We start from the raw sequence: 25629 nt of genomic DNA, 5'->3' as shown, positions 1-25629 counted from the left end.
GGCCCTAATCCTCCGTAATAATAGGAATGTAAAATTCAAAAATTCTTTCTTTGACAACGGAGCTTACACTTGAATTTCTCCAAAGGAAATTACTAATGTCTTTAAATCATACATCTCTGCCTTTTGCTAGCATATCACACAAAGAAAATTATCAAATTAAAACAAATATTTATTACTGGCAAACAATCCCATAAATTGTTGTTCTGGCTCAGTATTAGTGCCTCAGACATGTCAAGGTTGAGTGAAGGTTTTTAATTACCCAAATGCAGAGATGAGGAGGCAGAGGCAGAGATGAGGAGGCAGATCTAATGGTATATGCAAAGGCAACAGAAGCAGAGTCCAAAAAACAAAAATACTAAAACCCAAAAAATCAAGGAAATGCCAGAGAAAAACAGGCAGGGAGCCAAGTAACAACAAAACAACAAGAATCCAGCAATTAGGAACTCCAGAGGTGGTGTACATATGGAGAACAGAACAAAGGATGGGCTAATGAGCGGATATGGAGCAGGTGTTAATAGAAGTAACCAGAAGGGAGCCAAAGGGAAAGGGAAACAAGCACAACGGGGCAACAGAGAGTAACTCAAGAACACAACACAGCTAGAAAACAACTACAAAGACACAGAACTACCGGTAAAAGAAACTAAAAATCAACCAAAGCAGAGGGCAGAACCCTGATGGACAGTTATTATACAGTTAATTCATAAAGCCATTTTTCCATTTCTGTTATAACAGTATAGAAAATTATTAATCAGTAATTTCATGTTTCCAAAGATCTAAATGTAAGGAGATGCTATTCAACAACAAAATCATAACTACTCACTTAAACTTGTCTTTTTTACATTACAAGCAGATTGATATGCAAAAAGTTTTAAACAACTGGATACCAAATGCTTTAAAATAAAATCTCCTAATATGACTGCTTTAAAACTTCTGCAAAGACTTGCGTTTTTTTGGTTTGCCATAATAATCAACGTATGGTAGCCAAATTATTTGGGTTTGTAAATGGTGTGCAATTGGATCAAGTGAGATGAAGCTTGAGTATTAAGATACCGAGCTACAGGATAGTTCTGGGGTACAATAAATAAAAGAAGATGTGGTAAAACAACTGTTATGGTTTAGAACTTGTGATGCTATGAGCAATTTTATCTGTCATGCAATCCATGTCCCTCTAAGGAAAGTTAAAACATCCAAAGGAATGGTTAAAGATCCCTCTCACTGTGTAATTCAACCATGTGAGAGGTGTATTAACATCAACCCCTGTCAAGATTTTGAATATATTTATTTAGCAATGAGCTCTCCCTTGCTACGCAGATTACCTCAAATTCTGGGTTGTACTTTTTACTCTTTCATCAGTATGCAGGCCAGAGATCTTACCAGTCTTGATACTCTGCACACCTCAAGTATCTAATTTAATTAAATAAGTTAAATTACGTTGAGAAGTTTTGTATAGCCACTGCTCCTTGGCATCTGTTTTTCAATCTGTTTGTTCTACAGAAAGCCTCAGGTGAGATTACTACTTACAAAAAAAACTAAGAAGACTATTCTAATTTTGAAAAGTGGGTATTAGCAGCTTAATTAATGTTTTTGCATAAATAATCTGCCAAAAGTCCAGAATCTCTAGACAAATCTAATGTTTAAACACCCAGAGCTTGAGGAACCTTTTTCTACCCCATACACGGAAGCACGTCATATTAAAAAAAGCTAATTTTTTTTCTAAAGAAATGTTTTTGAAATATCAAATGTGTAGTGAAAGAGTGTGCTGGGTTGGAAAAATAAAAAACAAATCAGTCACTTCTTGAATCAACACTTTGGTGGAGTTAAAGAAGGCTAATTGTCTCCTGGCTGAATGTTCATAATTACCACACAGATCAAGCTTTTCTTCATTTAACTCAAGGCCAATGTGTGCAGAATACATACAACCACAGCTCCACCGCAGGAATGTTCCTCGGTAGCTATTTATCCTTTGAAGATACTTTAGGGTCTAAATTATGGACCAAGAAAATGCTCTCCTCCATTAAAGCCTTTTACATGGGTGGTACTGGCTTGTACTTCAGTGGTGTGGAATTAACAGACAATATGAAGCGGTCTGTCTGTCTGTCTGTCTGTCTGTCTGTCTGTCTGTCTGTCTGTCTGTCAGGATTCAAGTAGTTTAGGCTCAGAAGTTAGGAACAATTGCCATCTTATACTTTTTATTTCCTTTAGATATAATCTTTACTGCTTTTTCAATAAAGTGTCATGGATTTTATTTCACCTGTTTAGCATGTTCTTAATTTTTCAGCTGAGGCTTTGGCACAAACTTTCTGGTTAGGTTGGTATAAGAACACTCAACAGATTTAAACATGTGCACATGTGATTTTACCTGAATCATGATAAATTACAGTAGATGTATAGTTTACTGTACAATTTAACACAAGATAATACACTACATTGGAGTTTCCTAATCCCCCACATAGGAAATTCTGCATGGATAGGGAGAACATGCAAATACAATGCAAAAACATCCTGGCCAAGATTACAGCTCAGAACTGCCTCACTTCAAGGCAACTGTTAAGATGCAATGAACTTTCTTTTTGTTTTGGAGTCTGTGGGTCAGGATTTTTTTATCATTGGAAAAATGGTAAAAGGTTAGCATATAGGTGTTTTTTATGGCGGCCATTTTGTTTCCCTGCTTAAAAGTATAGTATAACTCTGTGCCCAAGAGGGAGCGCCTCTTGGCGCTCCCTCTTGTGTTAAAGGGGAACGCCGTTTTTTTTTTTTAAATTGGGCCCTTGATTTTACGTTATTAAATCATGTTCTACTCAGCCATATGAGTTTTTTGTCATTAGGAACAGTTCTGAAGATATTCCGTTAGGTTATATCCAAGTAACGTCTTCCTATGGGCAAACGACTTGAAGGCACAAACTAAACTGTTCATAATTTATGATTTATGGTACGCCAGCATTCATGACATGTAGAGAATCTCTGTCCCTCAGACATCCGCGGTTATATTTTTTATATATATATATATTTTTTTTTAAACAAAGCGGCGTGTGTATGACGTCATCCGCATAACATATGTAATAACGTAAAATTAAGGGCCAAATGTAAAAAACCAGCGTTCCCCTTTAAGAACTGAATAGTATAATAATAAGTTCAAATGTAAAGTGTGCATTTACTCACAGAAGATGTGTGCCTGATATTAAATGAATGTGAGCATTTACATTATGTATGTGATGACTAACTTCCTGTTTTGTTTAGTGAGTAGGCGGAGTTTGCCCTATATATTGGTGATTTTTTAGGGATGTGGAAGTGTCTGATTTCGAGGCCTGCCATTTTTAAACCTGTTGTTTGCTTTGAGGAACAGTAAACCAGCTGTGTCTGCCGTATGGTCAAGAGGGACTGATTTTTGTTTCCACCCTGAACCTCAGTGTTACAGCAATTGTGCAAATGTTGAATCCACTGTGCGGTTTTAAGTGTATTTTAGTAGAGAACACACAAGAACATATAAAGGACACATTATCGTCTGCCAAGTCTTTTGCTTTCAGCTTTGATGAGTTATTATATTTCAAATAAATGAGGACATGTTTTTAAAAGTCACCCAATCCAGTCAAGGTAATGTTCCTCATAAGAGAAAAGTTTTCCTTTTTTTAAGAAAGTTTAGAATTAATTAAAAGTCACATCAGGCAATGCCAGGGGATTTACTTCAAGGTTCTGGAAGGCAGATCTTTTACTGAAGATGCATCCCTCCACAAGGAAAAGCCTGTGTTCATAATTCCATTTTTCATCAAAGTGTGTTTTAATCTCGAGATTCTCAGTACGCAGCAGACCCATCTTTATAGAAAATCCTCTGTCATCATTTATTTCCTTCCCTCTTGGTCCCGCTCAGGCAATTTTAGACTTGAATTAATATAATCAGTTTCCCTCAATTGCTTGAGATACAAGGATATTTATAGTGCATCATTATTTTTCAAATATTCCTAATGTTTGGATTATTTAGTTTAAATTTCAGCATTTTAAGGAAGATCTATATGCTACAAAAAAGAAAAGGACTTAAGAAATTGTATTTCAGAGGAGATCTCAAAGAGCCCTTTGTTCAGACTTGAAACATAAACAAGGTAGGGAACATGTTTGCCCAGCCTTGCCAGGAAATTATGCAAGGAAAATTCAGCTTCTGGTCACTCCTAATGCCAGGTTCCTTTGAAGTCAAAGCCTCAGTGGCCTGTGATGCTGCTTCCTCGGGCCAAAGCTACTAGCCTGGCTTTGTGTGCGTCAGCCAAGAAATTACGTCAGCCAGACAAAATGGACATGTAGAAAACATCAGAGGACACCTGAAAATGAAAATAGGCCAGTGACCCTTACGTATTTTCCTTTTTCCTCTTTAAGTCTGCACTGCCAGGTGAACAGTCTGATATCAGGTAGTTTTGTTTGCTGGGGCAAAAAATTTGTTCACATCTTGCTTTACAAAATAAACTATATATCCTCCTGTTGAATATTACTTAAATGTCAGATGATTTGAATTTTACAACCTTTCAACAAATACAGCAGTTTTCTGATATAAAAAAATATTATGCCTATAACTTTCTTTCTTTTTTTATTTTTAACAGTTTCCTGTCTGGAAATGTATCAATAAGAATAATTGTCTTGATGCCAAAAAGAGCCCAACAGATTTTGCTTTCACAAGTGGAGCAGTACGGCTATTGTCATAGTGTGCCACTTGATTTATGCATATAAATAGCTTTGTTATAATTCATGCAGGGAGTATTACAGATTATATATATATGGACACTGCAATGTAGGTAGAACAGGAAAGGAAAAACAGAAAAAAGGAGAAAAGATTAGAGAAAGAGGAGATAAAAGGGAGATAACGATAAAACATCTTCAGTCTGCTTCATCATCTGCAAAGAGATGTAAAAAGAAAAAGCAACTTTATTTCAAAGGTTGTTAGAGTTTCTTTAAAATGCACAAGAGTCCGAGCTGCTTTTTTGCAGATCGTCCAGGTTAAAATTAATGTAGAGCATTTCCAGCAAGTCCTGGGTCTGCTCCAGAGCCCCTTAGAGTGACACTTGCCCAGAAAAGCTACAGGGAGAGGAATGTGTACTGATTGGATCCTGAACCGTCTTGGCCAAGTTTGTGACATGGAGCAGTAATGGACCTACTGTACACCAACCTCTTCAGGATGATAAGGCTCTTTTCTCTATCTTCTGAAGCTGCACCCAACCTCCCTATGCTATTTTTACATGCTTGCATCTTGGATTGTTCTTCCTTCTATAAAGGAATATTTCTCAAGGTTCCGGGCCATATACCATGATATTCATTAGGAACATGGAGGACCAAATGCCCCAGCTGTTATGAATATGATCAATAGTTTCCAAGGATGCAGTTGGCTCTGCTGTGGACGCCCCTCTGCAATTACTTCAACACCCCTCTCTCTCCCCCAGAAACCTCTCACAAGACACCCCCACAGGATAGCAAGATGTTTAAGACTGAAAATAAGTGCTCACCATGGGCGGTCCTAGACACAGAATAAAATGGGCCAGTGCCCCTCTAGAACAGATCCACGCCCCTGTTATTGGACCAGCACTGAAAACAAACACTGCAAAATTTATTTATTTATTTATTTTCCTCATTAAATGTATTTTCCCTTGATTTAGGCAGGAACAAGAAAATCTTTTAATGGAATAAGATCAATTTACGTTGATGATATGATGATATACGCTGATTGATTTGACCAATTTTATATTTTGGCCGTTACAACTTACTCTGACAATTATTTAGAAATTTCAGCTGAATTTAAGCTTCAGCCATATTAGGGTAGGATCAGATTTTTCATCTGTTAGATCAGGGGTCTGCAACCTTGAATTTCTAGCTTACTTTATATTGAAAACTATATGAATTTCCCTTTGTTTGTGTTGTTTTTCTGTTCTCTCACCCCATGAAAAAAGAACTCTCCCCATCCTGGCTCACCTGATCATCTTTATCTAGAACCACCAATGGTGCTCACATGCACTTGGACATTTTCTATTTGACTGCAGCTTCATCCATTCTGTTATGGTTAGCAGCCTGTCCTTTTAACGTGGTTGTAATAATGTCTGTCATCAGGAAAAAATGATGCAGAGCAGAGCAGTTTAAGCTAGAACAAGACAATAGACTGCACTATATAATAGACAGGCAGCACCACTGTCATGGTTGATTTGTGCATAGAAGGATATGGGAGAGTAGTTCTGGGGTGTTCTTCACCTCGTATGAGCTGTCTTACGGTCTTTGACTTACAGTATATTAATGCCTGTCTGCTCAGTTTAAAGCTCTTAAATGCATTCACATGCAATGTCTTCACACCTCTTGAACTCTTTTATTTTCTCACAGTGAAACTACAAAGGACAATCTGTTCTATTTACATTGATTAGATGAGACAGACCAACACAAAGTAGTGAATTTTTGTGTCTGCAACAAATTGTATGCAATGCTACATCTTTTTTTTTTTTATTCAAAAAGTTTACATTTAAGCTAAGAAAAAATGTACTTGAATCTGGATAAAAATAAATATCATATTAATTAGAACTAAAAAAGTAGAGATGTGAGACTCAAAATAGATGAAATAGAGATAGAATGAGTAAATGAAATAACCGTAAGTGGAATTATTGACCACAAGCTGGACGACTCACATCAAACATGGTCAGACTAGATCATCCAGAAGCATCACACATCTTAAAGTTACAGGGTGTAATAATTACAGGGATTTGCTGACAGAAATGTAATAAAATATAACAAAAGCAGGTTATTTATTATCATTGAAGAACTGTAAGTACTATATATATATATACCCACACAAGGATGAAAGCCTTACTAGGAACATAAAGTTAATATGATTACATTTCCCTATAAACAACAATGCCTATAACAAAAGAGTACAAGCAAAAAAACTACAAAATACTTGCATTAATTTAAGGATAAATTTATTGGAGAAGAGTTTTTTTTGTAAACCAGCAAGCTGGTCAAAAGAAGCATGGCTAAGAATTCCTCAGCTCTTAACAAGAACACAAGAAATCAATGAGACATTTGCTATGAAATGCAGATGAACTTGCTCTTGTTTATGGATTTTAATTAGGGCCAAACAGTCTCATAAATGTATGTAAAGCTCCCACCAGCTGCTGTGGAAACCTGTGATGCTCACTGTGAAGTAGGTCCTCGCTTTCCTTCAAAAACACTGTGCAGAGTTTTCCCCTCTGCACTGCGTCTCATCTTTAAGTCCCTTTTCGGAAGCACTGCAGGCTTTTTTACCCATCACTAGATGCTACCATGAATGACACAAGAAACTCGTCCCCGTTTACCCCCCCACACTACACAGAGACACGTCAGACAAGGATGCTGACAAGATGTAAAACCGAACCCTGAGACACAAGTTGGCCCATTTGAATAATGCACGCATACGAGAACCGATTCTTTTCCAGACTCTTTGATGTGCTGTGAAAGGATGACTCCTGACAGCATCAGATTGAACCCCCCCAGACTGGTAAAAAGTAGCAAGAACACTGGGAGAAGGCAACAAAGAAAAGGATGATAACACTGCAGACAATGTAATCTCACTCTACCAAATACCCAAACCACAACACATGCAGCAAATGATGTATCAGCCACAGTGGGATGTTTAATTTGGCACCACCTGAGAAAATCGCGTGTCACTCTGCAGGATTAAGAATTAGTTTAGAGGGCTGTTTGTTGGCTTCTTCAACAAGTCAATGTGTCATGTTACACAAACCAATAGCTGCATGGTGGTACCAGCAAAAAGAGAAAAGAACAGAATCAATTCAAGCAAAGGCAACACGGTATTAAACTACTGTGGTCTTCAATTGGCAGCATGTTTGATGATTTTAAAACAGATTATACAATCTTTACCCCTTTCTTGCTGTCATCTCTCCTAACATGGTGCCCTTTTTAAAATTCAAATGATCCAAGATACTGCTATTAGCATTCTGAAATATTCATAGGACGTTTTCCTAACTTGCATTGTGCACCTGAGAGGGGGTGATCAGGTAGCTTATCAAGATGAGATCTGTTTATTAACTTACTATATGCTCTTGGGAGCAGATTGTCAGTGTTGCAAATGGTCATGTTCTGCCTTCAACTTCAAGTTTACAGCTTGCAATTTAACTCAGCCTTGTTTTTTATACCACAAATTGAAGCTAATTTAGCTAAAACTTAAACCTCACATAGGCTTTGAAGAATGAACTGTTAGATTTACCTTCTGCCTCTACTCAGTAGGCCTAATGTGGGGGACCTGAATGCTGAGCTACCAGAGGCTCTTTAGATGGAAATTGAAATTTTCTGCAGGGTGGAAAGGAAGGAGGTGTTTTAAAGGCCTGGTTTGCACATCCCTTTTGCCCCAGCATGGCACATTTTTAATAAGGGGGAGAATCTGTCCTTACCAAGCTCTCCTTTAAAAAAAAATACAACTGGAGATTTGTAAAACATGACAAAGAAGGCAAACATTTCTCACAAGTCTCTGAAACAGTACGAGAGCTGCAGTTGGGATTGCCAGGGGACAAATGCCACCCCCTGTCAATCAACTGTGTTTGAGACTTATGTATTACTTGTTTATGGCAGCATTCTAAAGCCAACAACAGTAAGCCTACTCTTTATATTGGTTTACATTTTGTTAGTTTTTTTCTAGTTGATTCTATTTGTACACAGCATAAAGCCTTCTGATTGATGTTTTTTTCAGGTCTATTTCACATTGAATAGAAACCATAGCACTTTTTAAAAAGATAAACAGGAAGATGGACTCACACACACAGGCCATTTGTTGAAAGGCAAAAGAAGAAAAATTTTTGGCCTTAAAATCTCATCTTTACTATTCAATACAACATTTGATAACATGATTTTTCACCCGCTTGCCTTTACTGATAATAAGGTCACGCCTTACTTGCCGTGAAACACCCTCTTGTGGTTTGGCATACTTCTGCTGTTTAGGAGCAAGTTTTTTATGATTCAATGTTGTTTTTGGTAGATGCAGAGTTTTTAACCTTGCTCCTGTTTATTTTATCTGATTGCAACATTTTTCTTTTTACAATTTTTAATACTCTTTCCATTAGTTTTTTGGAGTTTCATGGCTCTGCAGTGCGTTTAGCTGTTTGTTGTAGATCCGCACCCATCCAGCACTGTACTGTAGATTTTTTTTTCTTTGTTTGTTTTTTTAAGTACTGAGTGTAAGAAAAACACCATAAGCAGCATATCTTAGGGCTTAGAATTATCATTTACTGTACCGTAATTCCGGTGACGTTCATAGAAAATTATTTCAAAGCCGTCTGGTCAATTTACAGCAGTCACTAAAAAAAAAAACTATTATTTTAATTTGAGTGCATTTTTCATTCTGTCTGAGTTTCGATAGAACTGTCATAATTGTAAAACCAACTTAAGTTATTATTTTTGGGCAAGATTATACCCTCAGTGGTTCCCAGCCTTTATCAGGAAAGTATATTTTTTTCCACTTTTTTTTACCTCATGCACAATTTTCTGAAACTGGTGATGGAGGTGTAGATAATTCTGATAAGGATAGAAAAAAATCCAAAAATTTGAAGTAAACAGTATTGGTGCAGATGTGATAGGCAAGAAAAATAGCAATGAAACACCTAATTTTAGCAGCATTGATAAAACAATGATTGCCTTTATGCTGAGGTCTGCCCAGTTTGCTACAATCAAGGAATGGTGAGAAGTTCTCAGGGGTCCTAGACAAAATCTACATCTTGAAATGGGAAAGGCTGCACTTTGATCCAGTGGGAAGGCATGCTCATCCTAAGAGCAAAACTTCAAAGAATTTTAGCAGTGTGCAATATTCATAACCTGTAGGGATAAAAATCATTTCAATTAAATATCTTCTAATGATAGAAAAGCATAATTCTGATAGGGCAACTAAATGAATATCAAATGACTCAAAAATATCCTGCTGAGACCTAAAGAGATTGAGAAAATAGACAAATCTTTGAAGTAAAGAACAGAAGAATCATGCATATTAGATTTCACAAACAAAGACAAGAACGGTAACAATTTAAAGTCCTCTGGATCTGTTTGTTTTTCCTAAACTCTAAAAAATTATTCTTATTAAAAGTTACATTTTAAAAATGTTAAGCTCTTGAAACAAACAAATGTGAGGCAGAGTTATAGGAATAAAACAGTCTTCTTTTGATTCTTTTCTCCAATTCTTGTCTCTAGAGCAAGATTTTGAATAAAGTGGATTTTTTTTTTTCTTTTTGCAGGACTGACAGGGAATGTGAATACATTTTTCTCACCTCCTCCGCAAGATCACAATGGAAAACTGGAAAGAGAAATAGCAGCCATGGCGTTGCTGAGACAAGTTGCAGCCAGATGTGTTTCAAACTTGTTGGAAAACTCTTTTTCACTCCTGAAATCATGACTGTGAAACAAAGCACCAGGTACAAAGAGCAAATGTTATTTAAAATAACATATATAAATGCATGTCAAGAAACTAAAAAAGATGGAATAGTACATTTTTATTACCACTGTTTCTGTGGAAAATTTCATTCTATTTTATTGCACCACTCAAGCATTTAGTTTGGCTGCATTTGGTGCCATTCCAGAGTTTGTAGTGATCTGTTTACCAACTAAAGAGGACTGGTGACAAAATGGGTGCTTACATTGCTCTAAATTTTTAGAACTCCATCACAAAATGTTTTATGCTAATATACACTTGCTGATAAAGACTGCATGAGGAAATTAAACCAAACTTTACTTTAAGTGTAATTACTCTAAAATACATTTTTCATGCAGAGCTACTATATAAAGTGGACCTATGGGGTGCTGGTTAAAAATAACTTTTGTGTTAACATTTTATGTTAATAAAAAATACTTTGATGAAGAATTATTTCATTCTGTATTATATGTCTCTATAAGATATCACATTAGGGTTGAGTGTTGGCCTTTGCAACTGAAATGTATTTTGGTTATAAAAGCCTCTACTTCAGAGATACGCCTCTGTAGTGATTCATCTTGTATGCGTCTGCTTCAGCAGCAGCTGCTTCAGACAGGAGAGAGTTCAAGTGCATTTCAAAATAAAATCAACCCAAAATGTTACCCTAACGTGCCAAATTTGACAAAATGGCAAAATAGGAACACAAGGAAACAGAGCTGCTATTGTGGGATGAAAAAATATTTCTTTACAAACAAACAATGAGCTTTTAGCTGGAAATATAAACCATATGTGTTTTATTTGTGCTGGCCCTATGGAGTTTTCCTGCTATCTCCAGGAATAGTGAATGTTTCGGAATATCTTCTCCTGTGAGGTTCTGATTCAAAAGCCAAAGACTAAGCTGGGCCTGCTTCAGGCAGCATCAGTTTGAGTGACAGTTTAAGCTTGGATTAGAACATTTATTTTCACTGACCACTTTGATAGCATTTTAAAGCTTTTGTCTGGGCTTGGGTTAAACTCTTGCATTGGGATGAGCTACTCTTTGAAAAGAATGTGCGTATGCTTTGTTAATTAACCAGATTACAAAAATGTTTCCCTTTTTTTCAGAGATGATAATCATCTCATAAAAACATACATTTTTTAAATGATTAATGACAGTGTTATGTCTTCTTTCACAATAAGCTAAAGCTATATAAGATGATCTGGTACTTGTGCATATCTTTTTTTATTTTTCTTATTCAAAAGCTTTTGTTTTTTTGTCTAGCTATCATACCGCATTTTTATTAAATTTCAAAACGTCTTTTATAAATGCACCTGTTTTTACTAATAATCCAATTCCTGTATTACACACACACACACACACACACACATATATATATATATATATATATATATATATATATATATATATATATATATATATATATATATATATATATATATATATAGTTGTAGGTCATACACCACCTACACTTTTCTGTAGAGATATGACTGATTTCAGATATCTGTTGTGTTGTACTGAGGCAGTTCTTATGTTATATGTCTCCTCTCCATGTGGAAGGTGTCTCCCAAAAAAGAAACAGTAGGTTTCCTGTAGTGATCTGATAAACCCAACTGTGTGCCTGTAGTGAACCTGTGCTTTCAAGTCATTCGGTAGAAAAAAATAAATAAAGATGAGAGTGCTCCTTTAGGCATACCAGGCTGCAGAACACAAATGTGATGTCACTGTGGAAAAGGCTATTCATTATCATATTTAGATGTAGAACAGAAGTCTTTTATACATAGACGAACATGATCATTGAAAGTTGCCTGAGTGTGAGGATGTGCAAATGTCAGGGGTTTTGCAAGAAGGTAGCCATTTAAAAACCTCTGACATTTGCAATGTTAAGTTGAGCATCACTTTTTAGATCTCTGAATGTCTTTTCTGCTAGATCAGGAAATTCCCTTAAAAAACAATAGTATGAATATAGTACTTTATTTTAATTCAGCCATTAGCAGTTACTGTATGCTATCACACTAATTTGGTAAATATGAAAAACTACATGTTTTTAAAGAAAAAGTGAAAGCTTATATTTTTCTTCTTATTGTGAGTCTTGGTTCTGACTTTATTATGCAAACAATTTTTATCACCACGCAGAGTCTTTAATACATTTTTTACTACTTCTAAAAGTTTCTAATTGAATGATCATGATAAAATCTAGTTGACCAACACGAGGAGAACGCATCACCACCCAAATCATCCTTGTCTGTAGAAACTTCTTACTGGGCTCCAGCAACTTTGTTTTTTTGCTGGCTCTTAGTTCTTTTAGTGGACTCTAGTTATACTTCCCAATAAATTACTTAAAACAGTTTGACACCTAAATATAGAACTTTGAACCAATAATAAATAGCCTGTCTTTTTTTCTTCTATGCTAGAGTAAGACTCTGATATTTTTCTTGTTTTGAATATGTCTGTGTGAGGTAGTTCTTTAATATTGGAATAGTCCACATTTTGTGAATCTTCCCCAAACTTGTTTTTCTTAATGAAGTTGCGCTTTGCTTTATGTAGTTTTGTTTTTCTTAATGTAGTTGCGCTTTGCTTTATGTAGTTGCGCTTTTAGATTTGTAGTTGCAGTTTGCACTTCAGGGTCACCGTAGATTTTGCTTATTCCCCTTTTTTCTTCCACTCAATTTTGCTAAATTCTTCAATGCTGTCATGAACAGTGTGATTTCCACTAGCTGTAACAACAAAATAAAAGAAAATAATATTTAGAATTACTCAACAAACAAATGTAACTTGAGCTTCACTTTTTTAAATGACTTACTAAAGAAAATTAACAATGACATACTAATTTATTGAGACGTTCTGGTTGACGTATTGGTACCTATAAGACAAACTGCTCAAAGCAACTTAGGTATAACTGTTTGCACACACTGGGACATACTGCTGCTTAAAAACTGTATTTCCTTGAAACATTTTTACCTAACTAACTTGTGTGAGTACCAGCTAGCCAAAGTAAAACCCATTCTTTCAAGACAACATTTCGAAAAAGTAATCCATGCATTTGTGACCACACGGCTGGATTAATGTAACCCACTTTATACAGGGGTCAGTGATTTGTATATTTCCCATCTTCAGAGGGTTCAAAATGCTGTTGCACATCTTTTAACAGGTACATGAAAATTCTACCACATTTCCCCTGTTTTAGTTTCCTTACGCTGGCTGCCAGTACATTTTAGGATTGATTTTTAAATTTTTTTATTTGTTTTTAAAACTCTTAATGGCCTTGCCCCCCCTTATCTGTCTGAGCTGACCCTCCCGTTCCCTCAGGTCAGCTGATCAGTTGCTTTTAAGGGTCCCATAGACAGTCCCTTCTTAAGACTCATATTTTTTGTTTGGCTTTTGGCACAATTTGAGAGGTTTCACTTTGTTTTATTCTGTTTGTATACTAATATGTATTTGATACTCAATCCTTTCTATTCTAAAATTGCATTGTATTTTATGATTGTGTGTAGCACTCTAGTCCTGTCCTGTCGGTGTATAAAGTGCTTCATAAATAAAGTTGGTATGGTATGGTAGCACCAACCTGGCCATTAAAGTAGATTTTGATTCTCCCATTCTGATTACTGTAACAGCTGCATGAACAGTAGACGATTTAGGTAAATGTTTTCCTATTGTGACTGTGAATCGACAAGTGGTATAATTTTGATTATGTGGCTGGCAGAAAGGAAAATTGGAAGCTTGGAAGGAAGCTTCACTGATGTTTGAGTCCAGACTCATATGTTGTCAGTCATTTTTCCATTTTCTGAACTAAGAGCATTTTGACCATTGTTTACTGCAGGTAGGAGGACAGAGATCAACTGCTCAAATTTAATAAAATTCGGCTACTCTTGCAATGAGTGTTAATCAATAGACATGCTTTTAAAATAGAATTTATTGTAAATCATATTATTACCCTTCAATGCAAATAGATGGATTCATAGATAGAGTTATGATCATCATTACTATTGCACCATTATTACATATTTTTTTCTATCATTTTATTTATTCATTGGTGTGTTATTTTACCTTTTTTCTTGAAACATAAATGGCTAAACTTACTAACTGTGTGTTTAATAGGCTGCTTGTGAAGGACTCAGTCTGTGCATGTTTAACATGAGGCTGAGCTGCTGAAGTCACGGCTCCCTCTACAGTTTGTACAGTGGAAAAATTTCCATCCTTTGCAGGAAAACAATCAAACCGGCTGTGTTGAACAGTCGGGAGGACACCACGGGAGATCACACACACGCAAACGCTCACTTCTTTTTGTGTGTCTGCAGCAACAGCGGGTACCTACATGCTTCTTTTATCAGACGAACAGGCAATTTGAGCTCTGATGGTTATTTTTGCTGTGGAGGAGGGAGGTTTTTCAATTTTCTCCAGACACGGAGAAAAATATATATATATTTTTTACATACTGGAGGAGTGACGGCAACTTTCCCACTGCTCGGACTTAACAGTAATCAGAGGGCAAGGCGCGGAGAAAAGAAAGAGAGGGAGAGAGGGAGGAAAACGGGAGAGACAGAGCTGGACTTAACGATGCAAAGGGAGCAACATTCAGCAGAGTGTCCACGCACAGAAACACCTCGGAGTGTGGCGTCTGTGTAACAGAGAAGCAATGTTTGGTGCGGGGATGCGGTTCCCGCCGTGGTCCCTGCCCGCGGATGTTGCGGCTCGGTCGGGCTGCTCGTGGAGCCTGTGGGCGACTTTGATTGGACCGGACACGGACTGGGGCTGACTGATGTTTGTCCGACAAGGAAGATACTACAGGGAGGAGATCAATAAGAGTTACCGGTACGCTTGGAGATGCCAATATTAACCGAGGATGGAGTGGGAAAAAAGCATGCATAAGGAATATATCTTGGACTGAAACAGATTATATATATTTTTTTTTCTCACTTCATGCAAAAACGGACCTTTACATTTTTTTTTTTTTTTTTTTGGGGTACTCCACTTAAGTTATTCTTCTTTTAAATACTAACATTTATATTATCACAGTATATTTCAGTAACAAGGCAAATAACTTTATTCTGAAACCTTTTTTCTTTTTAAGGAAAAAATATCCACCAAAATGTGCTTGCTGATGCCATGAAACATGGCTTTTATGTGGGCAGCATTTACAGTTTTTTTACTCCAACTCTGCGGAGTGGGGACTGCTCTCTCAGGGGTCTTCAACACCACCGATAGAGATGTTTTCACAGATGACTCTCCACAGGTCACGCTCGAGCGGTGGAAGCTCCACTCTGTTGACTCGCATCCTAACCTGTATTTTAACCAGGCAGATGTCTTGCACTTGAGGCAAAGGTCCTCAACTACACACAGTCACATTTTTAAAGTCATCCGGGCAGCTGTGCTTACCATGCTTTCCAACCTCCCCTCTTATTTACCCCCTGCAAAACATGAGGAATTTACAAGCAAGTGGAATGAGATATATGGGAACAACTTGCCCCCTCTGGCTCTTTACTGCTTGCTTTGCCCTGAGGACTCAGCTGCCTTGCAGTTTCTTATAAAGTTTATGGATAGGATGGCCAGTTACCCCGACTGGAAAGTAACGAGCGCGCCAAATGATGAGGTCCCCACTGCACACTCTCTGACTGGGTTTGCCACTGCATATGACTTTATTTACTCTTACTTGGATGAAAGTAGGAAGGATGCTTACCTCAAGAAAATTCGTTCTGAAACAGAGGCACTGTATGAACTCTCTAAGTACAGAGCATGGGGAAAACAGTTTCTTCAAAACCATCAAACCACTAATATCTTGGCAATCCTAACTGGTGCAATAGTGGTGGGATCACATAATGATCCAGAGTCAATGATCTGGAAACAGGTGGCGGTGAACTACATGGAGAAAACCATGTTTCTTCTGAATCATATTGTTGATGGTTCTCTGGATGAGGGGGTTGCCTACGGAAGCTACACAGCCAAGTCCATCACGCAGTACGTCTTTTTAGCTCAGCGCCATTTTAACATCGACAACATGGAGAACAACTGGCTGCGTGGGCACTTCTGGTTTTACTATGCCACTCTGCTGCCAGGCTTCCAGAGGACAATTGGCATAGCAGACTCCAACTACAACTGGTTTTATGGACCAGAGAGTCAGCTGGCTTTCCTTGACACTTTTGTCATGAAGAATGGAACAGGAAATTGGCTGGCTCAGCAGATTCGAAAGCACAGACCCAAGGATGGACCCATGGGGCAGTCATCCGCCCAGCGCTGGGCAACACTTCACACAGAATACATCTGGTACAACTCACATCTGACACCTCAACATCCTCATGACTTTGGCAAAGCAAAGATGCACATTTTCTCCAACTGGGGAGTTGTTACGTATGGAGGTGGACTTCCTGCTGGCCAGAGTAATACTTTTGTTTCTTTTAAGTCTGGTCGGCTGGGTGGCCGTGCAGTCTATGACATTGTTCATGAAAAACCGTACTCCTGGGTAGATGGTTGGAACAGCTTTAACCCAGGCCACGAGCACCCAGACCAGAACTCTTTCACATTTGCTCCTAATGGGCAGGTGTTTGTATCTGAAGCACTTTATGGTCCCAAATACAGCTATCTCAACAATGTTTTGGTGTTTAGTCCATCTCCTACAAGCCAGTGTAACAGTCCATGGGAGGGTCAGTTAGGGGAGTGTGCGAAGTGGCTTCGCTGGACTGATGAGGGTGTGGGGGACACTAGAGGGGAGGTTATTGTTGCCTCTGAGCACAAGGATACTATATTTGTGAGTGGGGAAGCCGTATCAGCATATTCCCCAGCCATGAGATTAAAAAGTGTTTTCAGAGCTTTGGTTCTACTAAACTCTCAAACATTGGTGGTGCTGGACCATGTTGAGAAGTGGGCTGACTCTCCTGTGAGGTCTTTTAGTGCTTTTTTCCACAACCTAGACATTGATTTCAAATATGTTCCCTTTAAATTTATGAATAGATACAATGGTGCCATGATGGATGTGTGGGATGCTCACTATAAAATGTTTTGGTTTGACAGCGAGGGTCGCAGCCCTGAAACCAAAATACAAGAGGCTGAGCAGGCAGCAGAGTTTAAAAAGAGGTGGACACAGTATGTCAATGTCACCTTTCCAATGATTGGCACAGTCAGCAGAGTAGCATATGTGTTACATGGTCCATATGTTAAAGTCTCAAACTGTGCATTTATAGATAGCAGCAAAAATGGTGTTAGGCTATCTTTAACCATTAATAACACAGAGAAGATTGTTTCTATTGTTACAAACTATAGAGACATTGGAGCAAGGTTGTCTTATATAGGGTTTGGTGGTCACTGCAAGGTTGAGGATAGATATCAAATCATTAGATATGGCCTTGGGACGCAGCACATCCCTAAACAAATTATCAGTGATAACAAGCTCTTTGACATTGGATTTGCAGTCAACGTTGTTGCTGGGGTTGTTCTCTGTGTGGCAATTGGATTTTTGACCATGCAGAGAAAGTTTTATGTTTGCTTTAGCAGGCTGATGCGCTATGCCTTGATCTCTGTGCTTTTTCTCTGGATAGTTGAGCTGCTGTTTGTGACTAACAGCTGCGATCAGCTTCTTTGCGGAGTGAAGTGGAAATCTGGGGGGACCAGAAGTGAAGTAAGCAAACAAATCAGATTGTACGAGCAGCGCAGGCTCCCCCTCCCCAGTGTGCTCATAACGTCTCTTCCTGGATCAGGGTCAGAAATACTCAAGCACCTTTTCTATAATAACTCTGACTTTGTTTACCTAAGGGTTCCCACTGAACATGTGGACATTCCTGAGACTGAATTTGAATTCGACTCGCTGGTGGACACCTGTGAGTGGTCAAGGACAGATGCTGTGCATGGGCGGTTTAAGATCATTCAGGGCTGGCTGCATTCCCTTGTGCACAATACCAAACTGCACTTACAAAATATCCAGCTTGCAGAGGGCAGCAGGGTTAAACAGCCCCAGAGAGTGGGCCCCTCAAGGGACAGAAAAAAAAGATCCAGACGGAGAGAGCCTCCATCGGAGCTGAAAGGCAGGCTAAGGGCTAGCCTGGACAGGGACACAGAGTTCATCAGGGAGATGAGAAGACACATTGCAGAGTACCCCAATGCTCGGGTGGTCCTCAATATGCGTAGTGGTAGCTGGACACTTAAAATACCCTTCATTCAGGAAGTGGTTGGTCCCTCCCTGAGGGCAGTTTATTTGGTCAGGGACCCTAGGGCATGGATTTATCTTATGGTTTATAATAGCAAACCTAGTCTTTACTCACTGAAAAACATTCCACAGCACCTTTCCTTGATATTCAAGGAGGATTCTGTAAGGGGAGGCTGCCCAGCGATTGCACCAGAGTTTAAAACAATCCAGTGGCTGCTGTCCCATTCAGAGACAAATCCTGTCCTGATCCTTGCTCATCTGTGGTTGGCTCACTCAGAGGCAGCACTTCGAGTTGCTGAGGGCCTTCCTGAGGATTCCTACCTGTGCGTTAGGTTTGAAGATGTTGTCAGCTTCCCCCAGGAGACAGCTGAGACAATACACACATTCCTGGGAGTGCCTGTGTCTCCCACAGCATTAAATCAACTGACATTCACCACCTCTACAAACTTGTATAACCTCATGTATGAAGGAGACATCTCACCAGCAAACATCAACATATGGAGGCAGAAAATGTCTCGAAAGGACATCAGACTCATTGAGGATATATGTGGAGGTGTAATGAAAAAGTTGGGTTATGCCAGATTTGGAAGTTAACTGCTGATCAATCTGTGTAGAGCTGTCATGTTTACTGTAGCTGCTGGTCAAATATATCTTCTCTTTTATTTTTGTTTGCACTGAAATTTAAGAAAGTGAGTTGCCTCTCTGTCTGTGTCCAATTGATTTGCTAACAGTGGCGGTGTATTTTAGACTTGTGCAGATTGCGCCAACAGATGTCTTAGACTGAAGAATATTTTTATGTATAACAATAAGCGGAAGAGATCTTGTGCTTTACTCTTGCAGCTCATCCTTATTTGTAGCACTCCTTCATTAAGAAAGATTTTTTTTAACATTTACTCTCTAGCAAAAAGAATACCAGACGAGTCAAAGGTTATATACTGTTATGTTTGGAAAAGTTAAATCTGTGTTTCCACTTAATTGAGATTTATTATTATTTGTTGAAATTTTTATTTCTTTTAGAGGTGATCATTGACTGGTTTGATGGAGATCTGGTGCTGTGGGGAACTTCTTTTGCATGTGTTTTGGCGTATCTACGGTTTACATATATATATATATATATATATATATATATATATATATATATATATATATATATATATATATATATATATATATATATATATATATATATATATATATATATATATATATACACTGTAGTGATATCAATTTGATTTGTTTGAACATTTAGAAGAACAGAAAAAATTACACTACACCAGATTTAAGGAAAAATTTACACTTATGACTATTTAGTCTGTAAATTATTTCGCAGACTTTTAATATTTAAATTTTACGGGTAGAAAGCCATTTGCTTTCTTAATTGTTACTTATTGAAAAGGTTTTGCTCTAGGAATATGAACAGACAAAAGGTATGACTAAAAAAACATCTGGAAAACATATTTACCATAAAGGAAGCTTTGGAAAAAAGATTGAAACCACAGTAACCCCTCATTCACACAGATTCCTCCACACATCCCTTGTTCTGTTGCAAATTGAAGCCTTTTTGGTCTGTGTGGTTAAATCCTACTGATTTTGTTACTCTGGGTTATGAAGAATGGCCCTAGTCTGTCATTTGTTAGATTTATGGATAAATTCTATTTGGGATGTATGACAAAATAAAATATGTCAATTTCTAAAAAAGCAGAAGAGGCACTCAGACATGGGAAAAATAAAGTAGATCCACTAAATTTCATAATGAGAGGCAAGGGATGCTTTCAGTGTGGACCCCATTTCTGTGTTTGTTGAATTAGAATTATTTATAAAGGATGGAACCAAACAAATTGAAAGACTAGAGGATTGAAAAGCAAGACTGTTTCTAATTCTGACATCTTCATTAGTTAAAACATTTGCATTGTTCCACAGGAACATAAAGTTGGCCTTTTTTCATTATTTGAGGAATATTGTGTAATCTTTAACATTGTTCAATATCTTTGCAAATCAAAGTTAAAATTGATTAATTCAGGGGATAGTAACAAGGTGAAATATGTTGAATTTGGAAGAAATGTCCTTAGCAGTTAGAATAAAATTAAAAACAATGATTAACGAAAGTAAACAGACCAGAATATTGAGAGTGGTCTCTCAATGTTCTTTCTAGAGGTGAGCAGGTCCATGTTTGTGTCTGTTAGTAGAGGAAAGATGTACATGATTCATATTGTAATTTTGCTATTGGAACAATACATTTTAAGGTATGCATGAGTTAAAAAAATTAAATAAATCACAAATTACAAAGTTATATTTATTATGGAAAAATAATATGAATATGAAATGTCAATTATTAATTCCAAAATTGGTTCTAAATATAATCATAAAGAAATTAGGAAACAACTTTAAACAGAAGAGACATGGACAAGGATATACTTTTAATATGAAAATATATATAAAAAAAATAAAATATTTTTTACTACCCACAAATACTCAAAATTTTACCCTAAAAAGATAACACTCTACCATAAAAATATTTAAATTTATTTAGAGTGATGATATTCATCTTTTTTTTTTTTTTTCAGAATAAAAGATTAGAGGAGGATTAGTGGGTATTTCACTCTGGCACAGGTCCTGATAATTTATTTCAAAAATATTAGAAGGGAAAGGGCTAAAAACACAAGTAAAAAGCCCCAAGAAAAACTTCTGATTATTTGTCCTTTTAAAAACTGCGAAAACACTGCTGCAGGCTTGCCACAACATCAGCATTTAAGATATATAAACGCTCAATGCTTTGAACGTATTTCTCTTCTATCAGCTAACATATTTTATTTTAAATTAGGCTCAAAGATGTCATGGCAGTTGTGCGGCTTGGTGCTTTTACAGGCAGTCTATTGTAAGAAATGAACGCTGAGATTTTCTTTTAACTGTGTTGGAAATTAGTCTTGTTTTAAAAAAAAGAGTCTCTGAAGATGTAACATGTAGCAGAATATGAGAAGTATTTAAGGCTTCCAAAGACATACATCCCAAAGGATCGAGAATAAATAGGATATTATTATAATGACTCCCTTTAGCGGTTATTGAATCAGAGGGAAGTGCTTAATGGGGATCAAACTGAAAAAAAGCCAAACTGTCGACCCTGATGCATTTCTAGTCAATGCAGTTTTTAAAGCATTCCTCTCAGCATTCCACATTTTTCTGAAGACTGTTTTACTGTCAGGAAATCTGTGCTGTAAAGAACCTGAGAAACATGCAAACAGCACAGGCTTCCATCTCCTGAAGTGTTCACTCTCTTAGTCGATGATCTCTATTTTAATTATGTTTTTTTATGCAAGCTGTGCACTAAAAGGGAAGAGAATAATAAGTTCAGAGAAAAAAAGAGATCATCTTGTCTCTGTGATGTAAAGCTGTTGCTTGGGCAAAAGTGTATGCTACTCAGTAACCTTTCAAGCTCTCTCTCTAAATCTTTTTTGTACTTAAACTGGATCATATGTTTTGTGCATATGGTGCACTCCTTTATACCCACAGAAGCTGACAATTAAAAAGAACATCACTTGTTAACCATTTCTCCATTAGAATCAGCCGTTTGTTTTCTTCCTTGCAAACACTGAAACCGTTTACTGGCTAAGAAAAAAGCAACCTGTTTGATGTTTGTGGTCTTTGAATGTGTAGATTATGGCAAACATGCTTTCACTTTTGGTGTTGCAAACCTGTTAGCGACTCAGTGTTTTGTATTTGCTTGTGGGGATACAGTTCCTTGCTTCTGTGGCCTTGAATTACAATCATTTCCATGTAGAGGGAGTTTTGTTTGGGATTTTGAGTGTGAGGTGGACATGATGTTCAGAAAATAATAAATTTATGAATATATTCACAACCAGTCTTTGTTTGGATGCTATGAACTGTTTTTCACTGTGATAATATTATGTCCTCTGTTTTTATAAGAGATGTGTACTTATTCTGTCAAGCTTTATTACAGTTCCACGAGTAGTTTTGTATAGAGACCATGCATATATATATCATATAAATTTGGGGGTTTAAAGATTTTATGCGAAAAATTACAATGTATACAATTCCAGTGTTTGGAAAAAGAAATGTCCTAATTTATCTGAGATTTATTTCTTAACACAGAATTGTTGGGGAGATAGTTGTTGGTTGCCACACTCATCATATTTAAGCCACCAAAGGGTAATGTCAAATTCTTTTTTTACTTAAATAGTCAAAATCAGTGATCACTGACCTTTGATGCAATTTTTAAACATCACAGTGCAAACATTCTTTTATTGTGCTCTGCAGGCTTAGATATGACATGAGTGAAAACAGACACTGCCGATAACCAACACCCATCTTCCAAAATACAGACAAAAATAAAATAGTAGAAATGCAGTTGCATGTAGTTTTTATTTAAAGAGCTGCATAGACAATGATCAGTAAAAGTCCCCACCCTTGCAAAAAAAAAATAAAAAAATCTAGCAATGAGCAAAAATGTTTTTAATTGACCATTAATTTGAGCAAGTAAATGAGATGATCTGCCAATTGAATGAGTATTTTTCCTCTTAAAATAAGATATTAAGACAAGATGCACTTTAAATAAGAAATTACAATTATGTTTTCTTATTTTAAATGTAAATTGTCTTGTTCCATTGGCAAAATATCTCTTTTATCTCCTCAATCCAAGAACAAATGCACTTATTTCAAGAAAAAGATTTTGATTTTTTACAGTGTGTTTATTATATTTATTTTGGCTTGAAGAATGTGATTTATAATGAAATCCTTCACCACTCTGTAAAAGATAGTACCGTACAAATATTTTTACTATTGATTAATAGGTAAGCCACAATGTGCCCGAAGCTCATATGGGCATAGTGTTGTGTAAATATATAGGATGTGTGTTTATTTTTTTTATACAACGCAGTTGTAACCCTTACCGAATATAGTGATTAAATCACAAAAGTTGTAAATACATATGAAGATGCAAAAATTTAATACATGAATAACTACCTAAAATGATAAAAGTAGGCCTTTTTTAGGAAAACAATCAAATAAATAAAAACAAATAAAGTAGCTACCTTTACCGTATTGCATTTTTTCCGATCATGTCAAACGGTTCTATATCATGCTTTTTAAACCTTCCAAAGTTATCTACTGGTATTAAATATGATTAGATATTACCTTCAGAAGCTAAACTGTATTCATTTGTTTTGAAATATCATTTGTTTCTGTAACCATTTTTCAAATTTCTAAGACAGAAACTTTTCTTTACTGTGATGACCTCTCTCCCTATGTGAGCCTGGCACATTTTACGATTTTCCCTCTAAAGCAGCGGCAGCATGGTATGTTAGGCAGTTTGGCTTTTGGCTAGAGAGGCTGGACAAATACAGACACTCTCAGACAAAGAACAGATCACAATTTAAACCTTAGCTAAAAAGGATAATTGATGTTGCTTTGCTAAAGGGGTTAAACACTTTGTTTCAACTTTAAGCAGAAATATTTCACTACAAATTAATACTCTGTAGTAATAAGTAATAAGTCTAACATCGCTGCTTGCTGATTAGTGAGAGTGGGCATATTGCTTACTATGAGGGTGCAGCGTGATAAAGCTAGTACTCCCTGGAAAGGGTAGGTTATTACTGCTTTAAATAAAATGGTTATGGTCACTTGCCTTTTGGGGAGGGGCTGATTAAAAAGCAGACCTCAAGGATTCCTTATGTATGAATCAAGGAAAATACCACTTTGGTCATCAAAAAGGATGATTCTCCATTGTAATGGCTTTTAACTTATTCAAACTTCAATTTCTTTTCATATAATATATCCAATGCTTTTTTGTTGTTTGATTTACATCAGGCAGATGATGCATCACATTACACAGAAGACATACAGACAGATAAGTCCTGTGTGACGGAACTTTGGTCAAATCAGATCTGGAATCTGCATGATATGAAAGGAACATCTAGGGTAAAATCAGGGACGAAGATGTAACCTTTTACAAGGTTATCATCTGAAAACCTGCTGCCTTTTTCAAAAGTATATTTGTTGGCCTGAGATGAAGAATTTGAGATTGCCATCCATATTTGTTATTCCAACTATTTTGTGCAAAACATCAGCAGGATGTCATTATATGATGCCACCATCAAACTTGTCAGGTAGGGCATTGTTCTTAGGTTAAAAAAACATCCCCATGACTCGTCCAAAAGTACCTCTTGTTATTTTCAGCTTGAAGGTGCATTGCAAGGTTCAAAAGCTAAAAATAAATGTTTTCTTTCTCATACATGCCCACACAATTTCCTTGTGTGTGAAAAAGGTTTTGATCTCTTTACCTCTGTTGTCTCTATAGGCTCCGTTAGTCAGTTCATGAGAGAGAGATTCAGGTCACATTCTCTGGCCGTGCGTGTGATTGGGACGAACTGCGCTGTTGTTCAACTAGCTACACTGATGAGTCTCTGCTGCCACTGACAAATTTTGGACAGAATACCGGCTATCGTTTTTGAAGATGGATCACAAAAGAGCAGTCAAAAGTTCAACTTAAACCCCATTACAGACTTCACACAATGAAGTAAAAATACAAGTTTTTATTTTTCTAGTGAAACAAAAGGGCAAAGTAGAGTCTTATTGCTACTGTAAATACTGGGTCAGCTTTATCCAAGGAGGAAGCACAGATCTGCCCTTAGAATGGGCCTCTTTTTTTACTAAAAGAGTAATAAGTGCCACTCGAAATAACTTCAATTTATTTTATATTTCTTATCTGAGAAGGCATTACATCTCTAAAAAAGGACCTGTGCAGATCTCTCTCATGCACATACACAACATTGGAGTAATTTCAACTTGTTGCTAGAAAGGACAAAGTTCTGCAAAAATCACTGGAACTTGCCCTACGCTACCTTCATGTTTCTCTTGTGTTGTATAACTTATATATATTTATTGTCAACCCCAGTAGAAGTGGTAAATACAGTATATTACTTAATTAGATTTTATTCATACTATCACATATTTTTTTTTTATCACATGGCCTACTGGCTGTTTGCTAGAACAACAAGTTTAAGTGTGAATAAAGCTCCAATTCTGGTCAAAATGATAATTCACATATATGGAACAAATTGACTTCCATTCAAAATATAAGGG

At 36.8% G+C, this 25629-nt stretch overlaps 1 protein-coding gene and 1 long non-coding RNA gene across 2 annotated transcripts in view; both read left to right on the top strand.

The window, feature by feature from the left end:
• LOC119791418 overlaps nt 1-10337 on the top strand; it is a 28709-nt gene extending 18372 nt beyond the window's left edge. Inside the window, exon 3 of the long non-coding RNA XR_005281856.1 lies at nt 10230-10337. This is a non-coding gene — a long non-coding RNA (uncharacterized LOC119791418). The remainder of the gene's footprint in view (nt 1-10229) is intronic.
• Nucleotides 10338-14610: 4273 nt separating this feature from the next.
• LOC119791420 (dermatan-sulfate epimerase-like protein) lies at nt 14611-19633 on the top strand. Its single transcript, XM_038297488.1, has one exon. The coding sequence runs from the start codon at nt 15514-15516 to the stop codon at nt 19126-19128; it is 3615 nt and encodes a 1204-aa protein (XP_038153416.1). The 5' UTR covers nt 14611-15513; the 3' UTR covers nt 19129-19633.
• The last annotated feature ends 5996 nt before the right edge of the window (nt 19634-25629 follow it).

This window comes from Cyprinodon tularosa, unplaced genomic scaffold, assembly GCF_016077235.1.
Source record: "Cyprinodon tularosa strain WSP-4 unplaced genomic scaffold, ASM1607723v1 ctg389, whole genome shotgun sequence".
NCBI classification, from domain to species: Eukaryota; Metazoa; Chordata; class Actinopteri; order Cyprinodontiformes; family Cyprinodontidae; genus Cyprinodon; species Cyprinodon tularosa.
Note: the sequence above shows the minus strand (reverse complement) of the source record. Positions and strands in the feature narration are given on the sequence as shown.

Excerpts from the sequence above, each read along its gene's own strand:
- LOC119791420 (XM_038297488.1), top strand. The coding sequence starts at position 15,514 with ATGGCTTTTATGTGGGCAGCATTTACAGTTTTTTTACTCCAACTCTGC.